The 12,658-nt window shown below is 45.6% G+C and overlaps 1 protein-coding gene across 4 annotated transcripts in view; it reads left to right on the top strand.

The window, feature by feature from the left end:
• Positions 1 to 12,658, top strand: part of STK26 (serine/threonine kinase 26) — a 138,958-nt gene that overhangs the window by 95,148 nt on the left and 31,152 nt on the right. For all 4 annotated transcript variants that reach the window (XM_030208983.1, XM_030208981.1, XM_030208980.1 and 1 more), the window contains one exon: positions 4,753 to 4,809. In XM_030208983.1, coding sequence (XP_030064843.1) covers positions 4,753 to 4,809 — 57 coding nt within the window. The remainder of the gene's footprint in view (positions 1 to 4,752; positions 4,810 to 12,658) is intronic.

Here is a 12,658-nt window from a genome sequence, read left to right as displayed (position 1 = left end):
TTCGGCTCAACAGATGGCTGTGGCGGTGGCCGCTCACAGCCTTCTATGGCTACGGCATTGGGCGGCTTACATGGCCTCTAAGCAAAGGTTGGTGAAGTTGCCCTTCTAGAGCCTTCTCCTATTTGGTGAGGAGTTGGAGAAAATTGTTACAGGCCTGGGGAAAACTAAACCCCAGCGCTTACCCGAGGATAGGCCGAGGCCTTCTTCCAAGGATCAGGCGGTTCCCTCCTCTTCCAGACCTCGCTTCCGTGAAGCTAGAATGTACCGCCCGGGGCGTTGTGCTGGGTTTACTTCACGTGCCCGCTTTCAGCAGAGGAACTCCTTTCGCTCGGACAAACGTTCCACAGCAGCCGGCTCAAGGCCTGGAGTTCATGGGCGACCCTCTCAATGATGGTGCGCCAGGCCAATCCTCGATTCCTGCAGTTGGAGGACGTCTTTCCCTCTTTCTCGAGGAATGGGTCAAGATTACCTCAGATCAGTGGGTTTTGAACCTGATTAGAGATGGCTACAGATTAGAATTCATGCCCCGGTGAGAGACGTGTTTGTGGAGTCCCGATGCGGCTCTGCCGTCAGACGGGCGGCGGTAGAGGAGACCTTGCAAGGCTTGTTGCACCTCGGGGCGGTGGTCCTTGTGCCTCCCGCCGAGATCGGCTACGGTCGTTACTCCATTTACTTTGTGGTGCCGCGAAAAGGAAGGTCTTTTCAGCCCATACGCGACTTAAAGGAAGTCAACAAGTCACTGAGTGCGGCATTTTTGCATGGAAACCCTGCGCTCTGTCATTGCGGTGGTACAGCCAGGAGAGTTTTTCACGTCTCTGAACCTGAAGGAAGCTTACTTGCACATTCCTATTTGGCCCCCACACCACCGGTTTCTCCAGTTTGCAATGTTGGGAAAACATTTCCAGTTTCGGGCCTTGCCTTTTGGGCCTCGCCACAGCTCCCCGAACCTTTTCCAAGGTAATGGTGGTAGTAGCTGCCTTTCTCAGGCGAGAGGGTATCCGGGTTTACCCGTATCTCGACAACTGGCTCATCAGAGCGAACTCTGCAGAAGAGATCATCATGTAACAGCCAGAGTGGTCTCAGTACTTCAATCTCTGGGCTGGGTCGTCAATATACCCAAAAGTCACCTGACCCCCCCCCCCCCCCCAATCTCTAGAATATTTGGGGGTCCAGTTCACCACAACCTTGGGGTTTGTCTTTCTACCTGAGCAAAGGCGGTGCAAGCTTCAGAACCAGGTCCGTCTGCTCCTGAGGATGTGTCGCCCGCGAGCTTGGGACATAGTCCAGCTGTTGGGGTCGATGCGGCCATTTTGGAAGTGGTGCCATGGGCGAGAGCGCACCTGAGACCTCTGCAGTGTTCCCTGCTTCAGCGATGGTCTCCAATATCTCAGGATTACCAGCGCAGACTCGCGTGGCTCCCTGCGGCCCGGCTCAGTATGGAGTGGTGGCTCTCAGACAGCATGTTGCGGTGAGGAATGCCGCTAGCGTTTCCCGATTGGTGCCTGGTGATAACAGATTCCAGCCTGCAGAGCTGGGGGCACATTGCCAGGGAAGGCATGCCCAGGGTCTCTGGACACCCGAGGAGTCGGAGTGGTCCATCAATCGCTTGGAGTTGAAAGCGATATTCAGGCGCTTCTGGCCTTTCACAGGACCCTGGAGGGACTGGCTGTCAAGAGTTCTGTCAGACAATACGACAGCAGTGGCCTACATAAATTGACAAGGCGGCACTCAGTGCAGGGCACTGGCCGCGCAGATTTGCCACTGGGCCGAGCTACATCTGCAGTTTCTGTCAGGTCAGAGCAATGTGCAAGCCGATTATCTGAGCAGGCATCAAATCGACCCAGCGGAGTGGGAACTTGCAGACGAAGTGTTCCTTCAGATCTGTGCCAAATGGGGGACGCCCGTAGCGGATCTTATGGCGTCAAGCGCAAATGGCAAAGTCCTGTGCTTTACAGCAGACGGAGAGATCCTCGATTGGCGGGATTGGATGCCTTGGCTCAACCCTGGCCTCAGGGCCTCCTGTATATGTTCCCTCCGTGGCCCTTGATAGGGCGAGTACTCCTGCGGATTTGGCTACATAAAGGAGAGGTGGTTCTCATTGCCCCGGATTGGCCCAGGCAGCCGTGGTATGCGGACCTCTGGCGGATGCTGGTAGAGGCTCCCCTTCCTTTGCCTCAGGTACCAAACCTGTTGTCACAGGGGCCGGTAACCATGGAGGATGCCTGCCACTTTGGTCTTACGGCATGGCTATTGAGAGGACGTAATTGAGAGACAAGGGCTATTCCAACAAGGTCATCTCCATTCTCCTTCAGGCCTGCAAGCGTTCCACTTCCGTTGCCTATGCTCAGATTTGGCGCCAGTTGGAGGCTTGGTGTGCTGCTAAAGCGATTACACCTATGCGGGCTTCTGTCTCGCTGATACTTGACTTTTTGCAGGATGGTGTACACAAAGGCTTGGCCTATAATTCCCTGCGTGTTCAAGTTGTAGCCTTAGCATGTTTCGGGGGAAGGTGGCTGGCCTCTCCCTGGCTGCATATCCGGAGGTGGCACGGTTCCTTAGAGGGGTGCTTCGGCTCTGTCCTCCCGTGTGGGTTCCGTGTCTGGCCTGGAACCTGGGGTTAGTTTTAAAGGCCCTTCAGTGTTTGCCCTTCGAGCCGCATAGGTGAGCTTCGGAGAAGGACGTGACCCTAAAGACGGTCTTTTTGGTGACCATTATGTAGGCGAGACGGGTGTCTGAGCTCCAGGCGCTGTCCTGTCGAGACCCATTTCTCCAGTTGCACCATGTAAATGTGTGAAGGGCTCTGTTGCAGTATCTGCACATGTCAAATGCTTTCAGGACCTCTGATCACCTTTTTGTTTTGTTGTCAGGTCCTTGCAGAGGGTCTCCAGCGTCTAAAGCTACTCTGGCTCGTTGGCTGAAAAAAGCTATTTTTTTAGCATATCTGCTGTCTGGCCATCCTCCGCCTGAAGCCTTTAAGGCACATTCCACAAGAGCGATGTTCTCTTCTTGGGCTGAAACTGGAGTACTTTCTCTTCAAGAGATATGCAGGGCAGCGACATGGGCTTCTAAGCTCTCATTTGCCTGACATTACAGGCTGGATGTGGCTGCCAGGAGGGATGCGCATTTTGCAGCACAAGTGCTGGAGCTTGGTGTGGCCTGTTCCCACCCTATCTAGGGATTGCTGTGATACATCCCATTCATATTGGATTCATCTGCTTGATGACAAGGAAGGGAAAATTAGGTTCTTACCTTGGTAATTTTCTTTCCTTTAGTCTTAGCAGATGAATCCATGAGCCCGCCCTGATTGATTGATTTTTTTATTGATGCTGTTTTGGGTTCAGTTTTTCCTGTAGATATGTTCCCTCATTGGGAGAAGTTGGAAAACAGTCTTCAGGATTTCTGTTCTGTTACAGGAGGTTGCGTTCATCCCTCCTTTGAATTACTGCTCCTGTTCTGGGGCGTTCATTCGCTGTGAGGAAAGTTCATGTTATTCTACTTTGTGGTGTAACACTGCTTTGGAAGCTTCAAATACTGAGAGGCAGATGGAGCTAGCTGGCCAAGAGGCACTATGGTTTTCAATGCTCTGTATCTCCCCCTGCTGGTAGGTGGACACAACCCATTCGTAATGGATTCATCTGCTATGACTAATGGAAAGAAAATTACCAAGGTAAGAACCTAATTTTCCCATAGTGGTTGGGGTACTACATGTGTGCTCAATAAAGGTATTTGTTTAATTGTAAAACAAATCACTCGTATGTTATGTGAATGAAACAATCGTTGAATTTTCTGAGATATGTTTAGGCAAGAAAAAAAAGTAAATCACTTATAGTGCTTGTTTATAAGCCTGTCATACCAGCTTTTATGGATAACCACTTTGTAAGAAATGAGAAAACATTTGAGCTTGAATTTGAAAATCTTCCATGGAGGTGCACAACTGACATAAATGGAAACACACTGTGATTAGGATATTCTGTTTCAGGGCCCTGTTTGTTAAGCCGCGCTAGAGGCACATTAGTGCTTTTAGCGCACGCTAACCATTGGTGCATGCTAACCATGTAAATGCCCACAATATTTCTATGGGAGCCTACACAACGCGCGCTAATTTTGTGCATAAGCTAAAAATGCTAGCACACCTTAGTAAATAGGGCCCTCAGTTTCTAAGCATAGTGGCTGTTGAAATGCAGTAAGTTATTTTTAACAATAAGTTTTCTAAATATAGATGGAATAAAACAATTACTCTGTTCACATGGATATCTAGAAAAAAAACTGCAGACTACTGCAAGAAAGAAGTAAATTTGAAATATGGATCACAAGTTTTCAACCAATTCAAAAACAAAACTGTATCTTGTGCTCTTTTCTATATATTTTTTTTTTTTAAACAAAGAGAGAAAAGTCTATGTAATGACAGCACATGAGAAGCTTGAGCACATGGGTAACTTTACTGTCCTGATGATACAGCTACTGTGACAAAAGTAGCTGTATTTTACAGTGCTGGAATATTCATGTTGTATAGATTGTTAGTCCAGCCCTGCACACGCTGTCCTGCTCTTGGCTGATACTTATTACAAGGAATGATGTCTGAGATCCTTTCTGCATGCCAGGTTTTTAAAAAAATTGAGTTAGAACAGATCATAAATAGACTGTAATTCCTGAGCGTATGTCTGTGAGACCTTCCATAAACAGGGTGGTTTGGTATGGTACGGTACATACTGTTTACAACTGACAATTTGATTTTATTTTACTATTTTACAGGGTACAAAGTTATGGATAATAATGGAATATTTAGGTGGTGGATCAGCTTTAGATCTTGTAAGTATATTGTATTTCGATTTTTCTCTTGCCAACAGATAGATACAAATAAAAGCAGTAATCCTAGCCTTCCAACATTGCCACCAAGAGCGTTATTGAATATCCTTGCAGTTCTAAGGGTTATGTTGCTCAGCGTGATGTGGGAGACTATTCAATGAGAGGAACAAGCAGCTGAAACCTTCCATTACTTCCTAGCATGAAACCTACATGAACAGACATGGACCATGAGGTATATATGGTCTGCTACTTAAGAACCTAAGTGCCAAGCTGGGTCATGCCAGTGATCCTTCATGCACAGCACCCCTGTCCCAGAGAGTGGCTCATTGAGCCATTTGGAAGTATTTAGCAGACCCCAGAGGGAAGATCAGTCTCCGCCACCCATTCCCAAATGCATTAGGTGACTACCTTTTTGCTTGCTTGGCTAATAGTTATTAGTGGGCATATCTTTCAGAAGCTTGTCTTTTTTTTTTTTTTTTTTAATGCTAACCTTGTTTGTAAAAGGTAATGACAAAAGGCAGCAAAGGTGCAAAACAAGTCAACTAAACCTGGGCAAATAATGCTGATCAAAGTCTATTGTATAAAATTAAAATAGTATATAAGATGTTAAAATGTTTACCTGCATGATTCTGGTTTCTTCTGTGGCTCAAGTTAGGTCTTAGATACGTAAGCTCTCTTGAGCAGGGACTGTCTTTTCTACATGTTACATTGTGAAGCGCTGCGTACGACTGGTAGCGCTGTAGAAATGATCTATAGTAGTAGTAGTAGATACATGCCCAAAATCCTTCCTGCATACCTACTACTACTACTACTACTATTTAGCATTTCTATAGCGCTACAAAGCATACGCAGCGCTGCACAAACATAGAAGAAAGACAGTCCCTGCTCAAAGAGCTTACAATCTAGTAGACAAAAAATAAAGCAAACAAATCAATTAATGTGTAGAGGAAAGAGGAGAGGAGGGTAGGTGGAGTGAGTGGATACAAGTGGTTACGAGTCAAAAGCAATGTTAAAGAGGTGGGCTTTCAATCGCACTCATCAGTTCATGATTAAATCAACAATGAACGTGATATTGTATACTTATGAGAGACAGACCGTACAAGTCGCCTGGTATCGGCCCTAGTTCATCACAGTTGGAATCGCCATATAAGTGTCACTCGACATATCCACACACATGCAGCCATTTAAGTTTAGTTTTTTTTATAGCGTCCATTTTCTAATTAGAGATCCTTTTTGAATTCCATAACCATTTGTCTCTCTACCACTTCCTTAATGGAGACTTTCTGCATCTGTGCTGTTAAAGCAATGAGGAAGAGGAGACAGCACTCAAGAACTTGGTACTCAGTAGGTGAGAGGCTGGCACAACTGCAGCCTACACTTCCATGGGAACCCCGCAGGAACTGTTCCCCCCACCCCACGGGAACCCCGCAGGAACTGTTTCTGTGAGCCCCATTCCCATGCAAGTCTGTACTCTAGAATCCTATCTACATAACGTATGAGGTCAGATGTCTTGGCTGCAAGCAGCCAGACTACCAATTGATACTCATGGCTGCAAACCATTCAGCTATCTATATTCCTAATGATTCAGTCCCCAGTAATTGTAATCCTACCATCAACCTCCTGGGCTCATAGCCCTGAAGATGCAGCTTCATTGTGAAAGTATATTAGTGCTTAAAACTAGTAGAAATTTATAAGAAAGACAGAGTATATTCTTTGACTATTATGTGTTCGTATTTTCAAAATGCTATATATTTTTTTCATGGCTTGACTTGGTTTCTCCATACCTGAGTTCTAACTCGGTTAGAACCTATCGCAACCAGGTATCAGAGATCTGCTGCAGGGTTGCAATTATTAAATTATTTAATGAGACCTACAATATGAATCCTTCATAAAAGATTTTCCATCACATCTGCGTCAGAACTAATTCAATATTGAACTCCTTAATTTGATTACTTTAATCATATTGTTGTTATTTACACTATACTTTGTATTACATTATGCATATCTGATACGTTCTATTTCTTAACTCCCAATTCCCTTGACAACTAATGTACCTTAATTGTAACAATACTCTATTATTCTCTTACCATTAATGACAGCTGTCATTGCGGCATAACATAAGCACATTGAGCCTGCAAAGAGGTGGGAAAATGTGGGATACAAATGCAGCAAAATAAATAAATAAATTACTGTTGCCCTTCTGACATTACCACAGCTGTTGCATGCCCCTTGTTTTAAGTGTGAAAGCTTCTAGTTCTCCAGACCTCCCCTACTTGAGACCAGCAGAAGATTGGGCAGGAAATGCTACTGCAGAAAAAATAGGAATGGGAAGTGCTATGATGTAGCTTCTGGTCTGAAGCTGCTGGTTTCAATTATACTTATCAGGCAGTGATATATAATTGGTCCTCAGTGTTGACCAGAATTTAACACTTCTCAGCTTATTTAGTCAAAATAGGAGGTCTAAGAGGTTTTCTGTTTTCAGTTATATAAATGCTTAATGAACAAAACAAACTCCTTTATAGACCTGTTTATGCTACTACAGCAATTCAAGGTGTTTGCACTTGGCAGCAGTCACATTAGGCATGAAAGTGCTTTTTATTTAAATTCAAAGCAGCAGTCATGAAAGGTGATGAATTTGAGGATACGGAAAGCCAGCTCTGTGGGTGAACTTGGTGTATATTTGTTTTTCTCCACTGCAGCTCCACCTCAGCCAACCTTGTGAGCACCACCCTTTCCTGTAAATTTACACAATTCACTGTTTGTTCTCTATTAAGGCTCAGGGATTTTTAAGTGGTGACCTTTTTGCTTCTGAAGATGGGATTCTTTACAGTGTTTGCAGACATTTCTTGAGGCGTGTAAACCGTTAATTCTGTTAATTATAGGAGGTGTGTTTGTCAGGATGAAATGTCAGTCCATAGCAGCAGCACAGAGAGTGTAAGATGACAATTAACATCTCTGAATTATGATTGTGATTCAGACTTGGCACCCTGTTAACATTTTCATCGAGCCATGGCAGCCATTTACCATTTTATAGTTTTACATTTGACTTGTATTAGCAATTAACTGTATTCCAATAATCTTTCACCAGTGTCTACCCTGTCAACATAAAACCTCAATCTGCAGGCTTTAGATTCTTTGACATTTCTTTGCTAAATATTAATTTAACAAACAAACTGGGTTATAGAGCTGATATAGGGGAGAGAGAGTCGTTCTGATTTAGAGTAGCAGTTGAGGCATCTCACCACTGAGTATTTCGCTGCCATTTTCCCATGCATTTCCTTAGTCTTTACCAAGTCTCAGTGGAGGCCAACAACACTTTTTAAAACTATTATTATAGGATAGTGATTTGATAGAACCAAGCAGAATTCTAGTACCAGGGAATTTTTCCAATCTCTTTCCACTGCCATCCTCCAAACATACTCAATTGGGTCACAGCGGTGACCAGGTTTGGGCCAGGGGACTTGTAACCTGGCTGCCTTTGGAGCTGTACAACCACTATTTAGGCATCTCTCCTATACAGTGACTATTTTACTCTAGGCTGTGAACACTGAATTTGCAACAGCCACACAAAAGCAAATGTGGCAGTTCTTCTGCGTGTTAGTGTGTAACACTCAGCATTTAAGCCACTGGAGGTTCATTTACAGAACTACAATTCTATATTTCTTCTTGCTTTTGGTGGGCTAATGAATTTGGCTGTTATCAGAACTGTGTATCTTGCAGAATCAACAGTCAGACGCTCCTACAAGACTTGTGATTTGGTGGCTGAAGTCTGATAACACTTAAGTACAGAGTTCTGGCCCTACTGGCTGTGAAACAAAGTAGCACAAAGTATGTTTTCTCCCTAATGTTTTTGTTGGATATACAGTAAGAGACCCAATAAAATGAAAAACCTTAACATTCAGAAATTATGAAATGTTGATGTGTGACTAATGACACAGTATTGCGGAAAGGCTACAAGTAAACCAAACTAGTTTTAATAAAAAGGTATACACTGATTAAACAAGTAGAGGCTTGCTACAACATAACTGGGCATGGTAGTGAGTATGGTGATATGTGCCTCTCTGAGGAGGTGTATAAGTAATATTCATGGAAGATTTTCATGCTTGAGATAAATAAAGCTAATAAGAGCATTAATGATATGTTTAGAATCATAATGTGCCCTATCCTATAGCACCAAAACACAAGTGATAGTGTGATCTGTCTTCTCTCTACACTAGAAATCTCATAGAAGACCCTTCGCCAAAAAGATTTCAAAAAAGGGCTGGTTCATCAAACATGGATAAGAGGGGAGGGAGAGGGGTCTGCTTGACCAGAAAGGGTGAGGTCCCAGTATCAGAAGAGGGAAAGAAGGAGGATCTGCTATTACATACTATCACCTGATGCTGATCCTTCTTTCTTCTCGCCTCACCTTGCCAAAGCCCCACCAGACTCTTCACTCTTTGCACCATCTGTTCCCTTATTATCCCTTAGCCACTTTCTCCCTCCAATTCCCCTTGGCCTACATTTGCTTTACTCTTTGCCTGTTAACAGCCCTCCAATCTTCATTGTCACTTGGTAATTCTTACAGAGCTATTTCTACCCTGTACATTCCTATATTCACTTTTTCTCCATTTTTGCTCCTTCCCATGCCACTGTCATCATTGTTGCTATATCTGATCACCTCAATTTTCCTATCCTTGTTCCATTCTATAATTTGATACTTGAACAACAGCTAGCAGTTCAGTGCATCAGGCACATCCTCCAAGGCTGCCCAGGCTCTGATGTTGTACTTTGTATCTCACGTGGCCCAAAGTGTGGTACTAACACCCTGGGCAGCAGAGGAAGGCATGGTCCATTGGGCTTCACAGCTGCTTCCTTCTTCCAAACCTCAAGGTGGTATAGAAAGAAGAGTGAGGAGGATTGCAGTGAAAGGCGAAGATACATTGCTTTCATCACGGAAGCTTTGGCCAATTCCAAAGCGAGGATTGAATATTGCATCTCCTATTTTAGCTGTGGAACCTCGGTTGTAGGTAGTGTATATACAAAGTGTGTATAGAGGAATTTATAACATGAGTATGTATATATATTTCTCCGAGGATAAGCAGGCTGGACATCATCACACATAGGTCGTCGTCCACGACGGCCCAGGAGCTCCGGAATTTTAAAGAAAAAATTTTAAAGCTTCTAGAAGAAGCGCGACGGGCGCGGGGACAACGCACCGCGCATGCACGAGTGACTTGACGCCTGCGCACTTCCCTCAGTTTCCTTTTTTCCGCTTCGCGAAGAGGGGTTGTTTTTCTGCCGCTCCTCTCGTTTTTGTGGCCCAGGAATGTTTTTTCGTTGCGTTTACGCGCTCCGGTTGTGGCTTTTTGCTACCTTTTTTCTCCTCATTCAAACTCAAAAACAGAGAGAGAAAACCTTATTTTTCTTAGTTCCCCCCCCCCCCCCCCCCCCCCCCCCCCCCCCGTTTTAAAGTTTCCTTTCTCCTCCGGTCGCGGCCGTCTTTAGGCCGCCCAGTCGCGTGGCTTTTTCCTTTTTTCGTGCCTTTTTGTTGGCACCATCGAGTCGTTTGATTTTTCGGCTGCTATTTTTCCTCCTAAGTCATCTAGGACTCCCAGCGGCTTCAAACGCTGTTCCCGCTGCAACCGGACCATCTCGTCGACCAAACCTCATGCCTGGTGTCTCCAGTGCCTCGGGCCCGACCATTTGCCAGCTTCGTGTAAGCTTTGCAAATTAATGAAAAAGAGGACCCAGGTAGCTCGAGAGGCTCAGCGTGAGAAGCTTTTTCCAGATCAGTCCGGTCCTTCGACATCGGTACTGAGGTCGACAGCATCGACATCGAGGGAAGCAGCATCGAGAGTCCAGGTAACGGCTGCCGAAAGACCTGTTACAGCTGGGAGCAGCAAGGCATCGAGTGGGTCTCCACCCGTCTCCAGGCCTACTGCTATGCAGGCCTCCCGGGACCACCCTGAGTCGGACCCGGCCCCGAGGAGGCGTGAGGATTCCACGTCCTCATCGGTACCGAGGAGTGTCATTGACGGGCGTCGGGCGAAGGCTAAGAAGCATCGCCATCTATCTCCTTCCCGTCACGGTACCGACAGCTCCGGGGAGCCGATGGAGTTGGCGCCGGGAGGATCGCTCGCACTCCATTCAGGAGGTGCCGACACGTCGGTCGTCTGGCAGCCAGGTACCAGCTCTCGAATCTCAATTGATTCTACCACCGACTCCCGTACCGATCCCACAGCTTGTTCCAATGGCAGCCCTCTTTGTCTCCGGAGGGGATGATGCGTCCTTCTGCCTCAGTACCGCAGGTGCTTGCACCTCCGGTACCTGCTGCTGAGACGGTGTCTGCCCCATCTCCTGCGCGGAGGTCCCCACCCTCGGTACCACTTGAAGTGCCTGAGCCGGTTGCCACCCGGGTGGACTCTGACATCGGTGGAGGAAGCTTCGCCGGAGTCCAGGCAAGGGTCCACTTCTTGACGCCCTTCAAGAGGACATCGATCCTCGAGGTCGAGGCAGGATCGGGTTAAGGCTGCTCTTCGAGAGCTATTGTCCGACACCGAACAGGAGCACTCATGGAGTGAGGAAGAAGACCCCAGATATTTTTCGGAGGAAGATTCTCAGGGGCTTCCATCTGATCCCACGCCACCTACTGAGGTTAGACAATCTCCACCTGAGTGTCTCTCCTTTTCATCTTTTGTGCGGGAAATGTCTAGGGACATTCCTTTTCCCATGGAGGCTGTCGGTTTGGGCAGTTGGTGTTACAGAATCTGTTTGGGGTTTAGAATCCAATTCCACCCTCCTAGGTCCATTTCTGTTCTGTTCCAGGCTGCACTCTCACTTAGTTGTGTTTGTTTTTAGGTCAATTTCAGTTATGTCCTCGCCATTGCGAGGCCCAATTGACCATTGTTCATTGTTTTGAGTGAGCCTGGGTGCTAGGGATACCCCATGTGTGATGATGTCCAGCCTGCTTGTCCTCGGAGAAAATGAAGATTCTTACCTGTAGCAGGTATTCTCCGAGGACAGCAGGCTGGACATCATCACAATCCTCCCTCCTCCCCTTTGGAGTTGTTCTCTTCTTCTTGCTTGTTATATAACTGAGGGAAGCGCGCGGGCGGGAAGTCACTCGCGCATGCGCAGTGCATTGACCCGCGCCCGTCGCGCTGCTTCTAGAAGCTTTAAAAAATTTTTCTTTAAAATTCCGGAGCTCCTGGGCCGTCGCGGACGACGACCCATGCGTGATGATGTCCAACCTGCTGTCCTCAGAGAATACCTGCTACAGGTAAGTATCTTCATTTTATATATATATACATATATATATATATATATATATATATATATATATATATACATACACACAATCACACACACACAATAAAACATGTTAAGCTTTGGGCATTCTTTTTCCTTATAGCCATTTGTGAGTCAAGGTTTATTATTTTAAATGGTATACATAAATATTTGGTTATGCACATCTCATGTCACTGCATAAAGAGAAAACAAGACCACCGAAGTGGGCAAAGAAACAAGGTACCCTATTTTGGCACTACAAGCACCTTCCTCAGGAGTCTTACTACTTTGTCTCAGAGAGCTACTTGACAAAGCATGCTGGATAGAGTCGCTTGATAGTAAATGTTCTGCTCTTGAAAAAGACCTTTGAAAAGGTAATGAGTGTAGGACTAGACGCTGCTTATGCAATGTAAGTAGTGCCAAAATAGGGTGCCTTGTTGAGTCTTCAATACATTAAATTTTGGAATTTGTTTCCTGTCATTGAAGAGCCTGGTACTTTTACCACCTAAAGAGAACAATTTAGGGGCAGTCCACTTTTTATTTTATTTATATATATATATATATATATATATATATATATATA

This window comes from Microcaecilia unicolor, chromosome 7, assembly GCF_901765095.1.
Source record: "Microcaecilia unicolor chromosome 7, aMicUni1.1, whole genome shotgun sequence".
Classification (NCBI taxonomy): domain Eukaryota; kingdom Metazoa; phylum Chordata; class Amphibia; order Gymnophiona; family Siphonopidae; genus Microcaecilia; species Microcaecilia unicolor.
The sequence above is the reverse complement of the archived record's forward strand: the minus strand, read 5'-3'. Positions and strand labels throughout refer to the sequence as shown.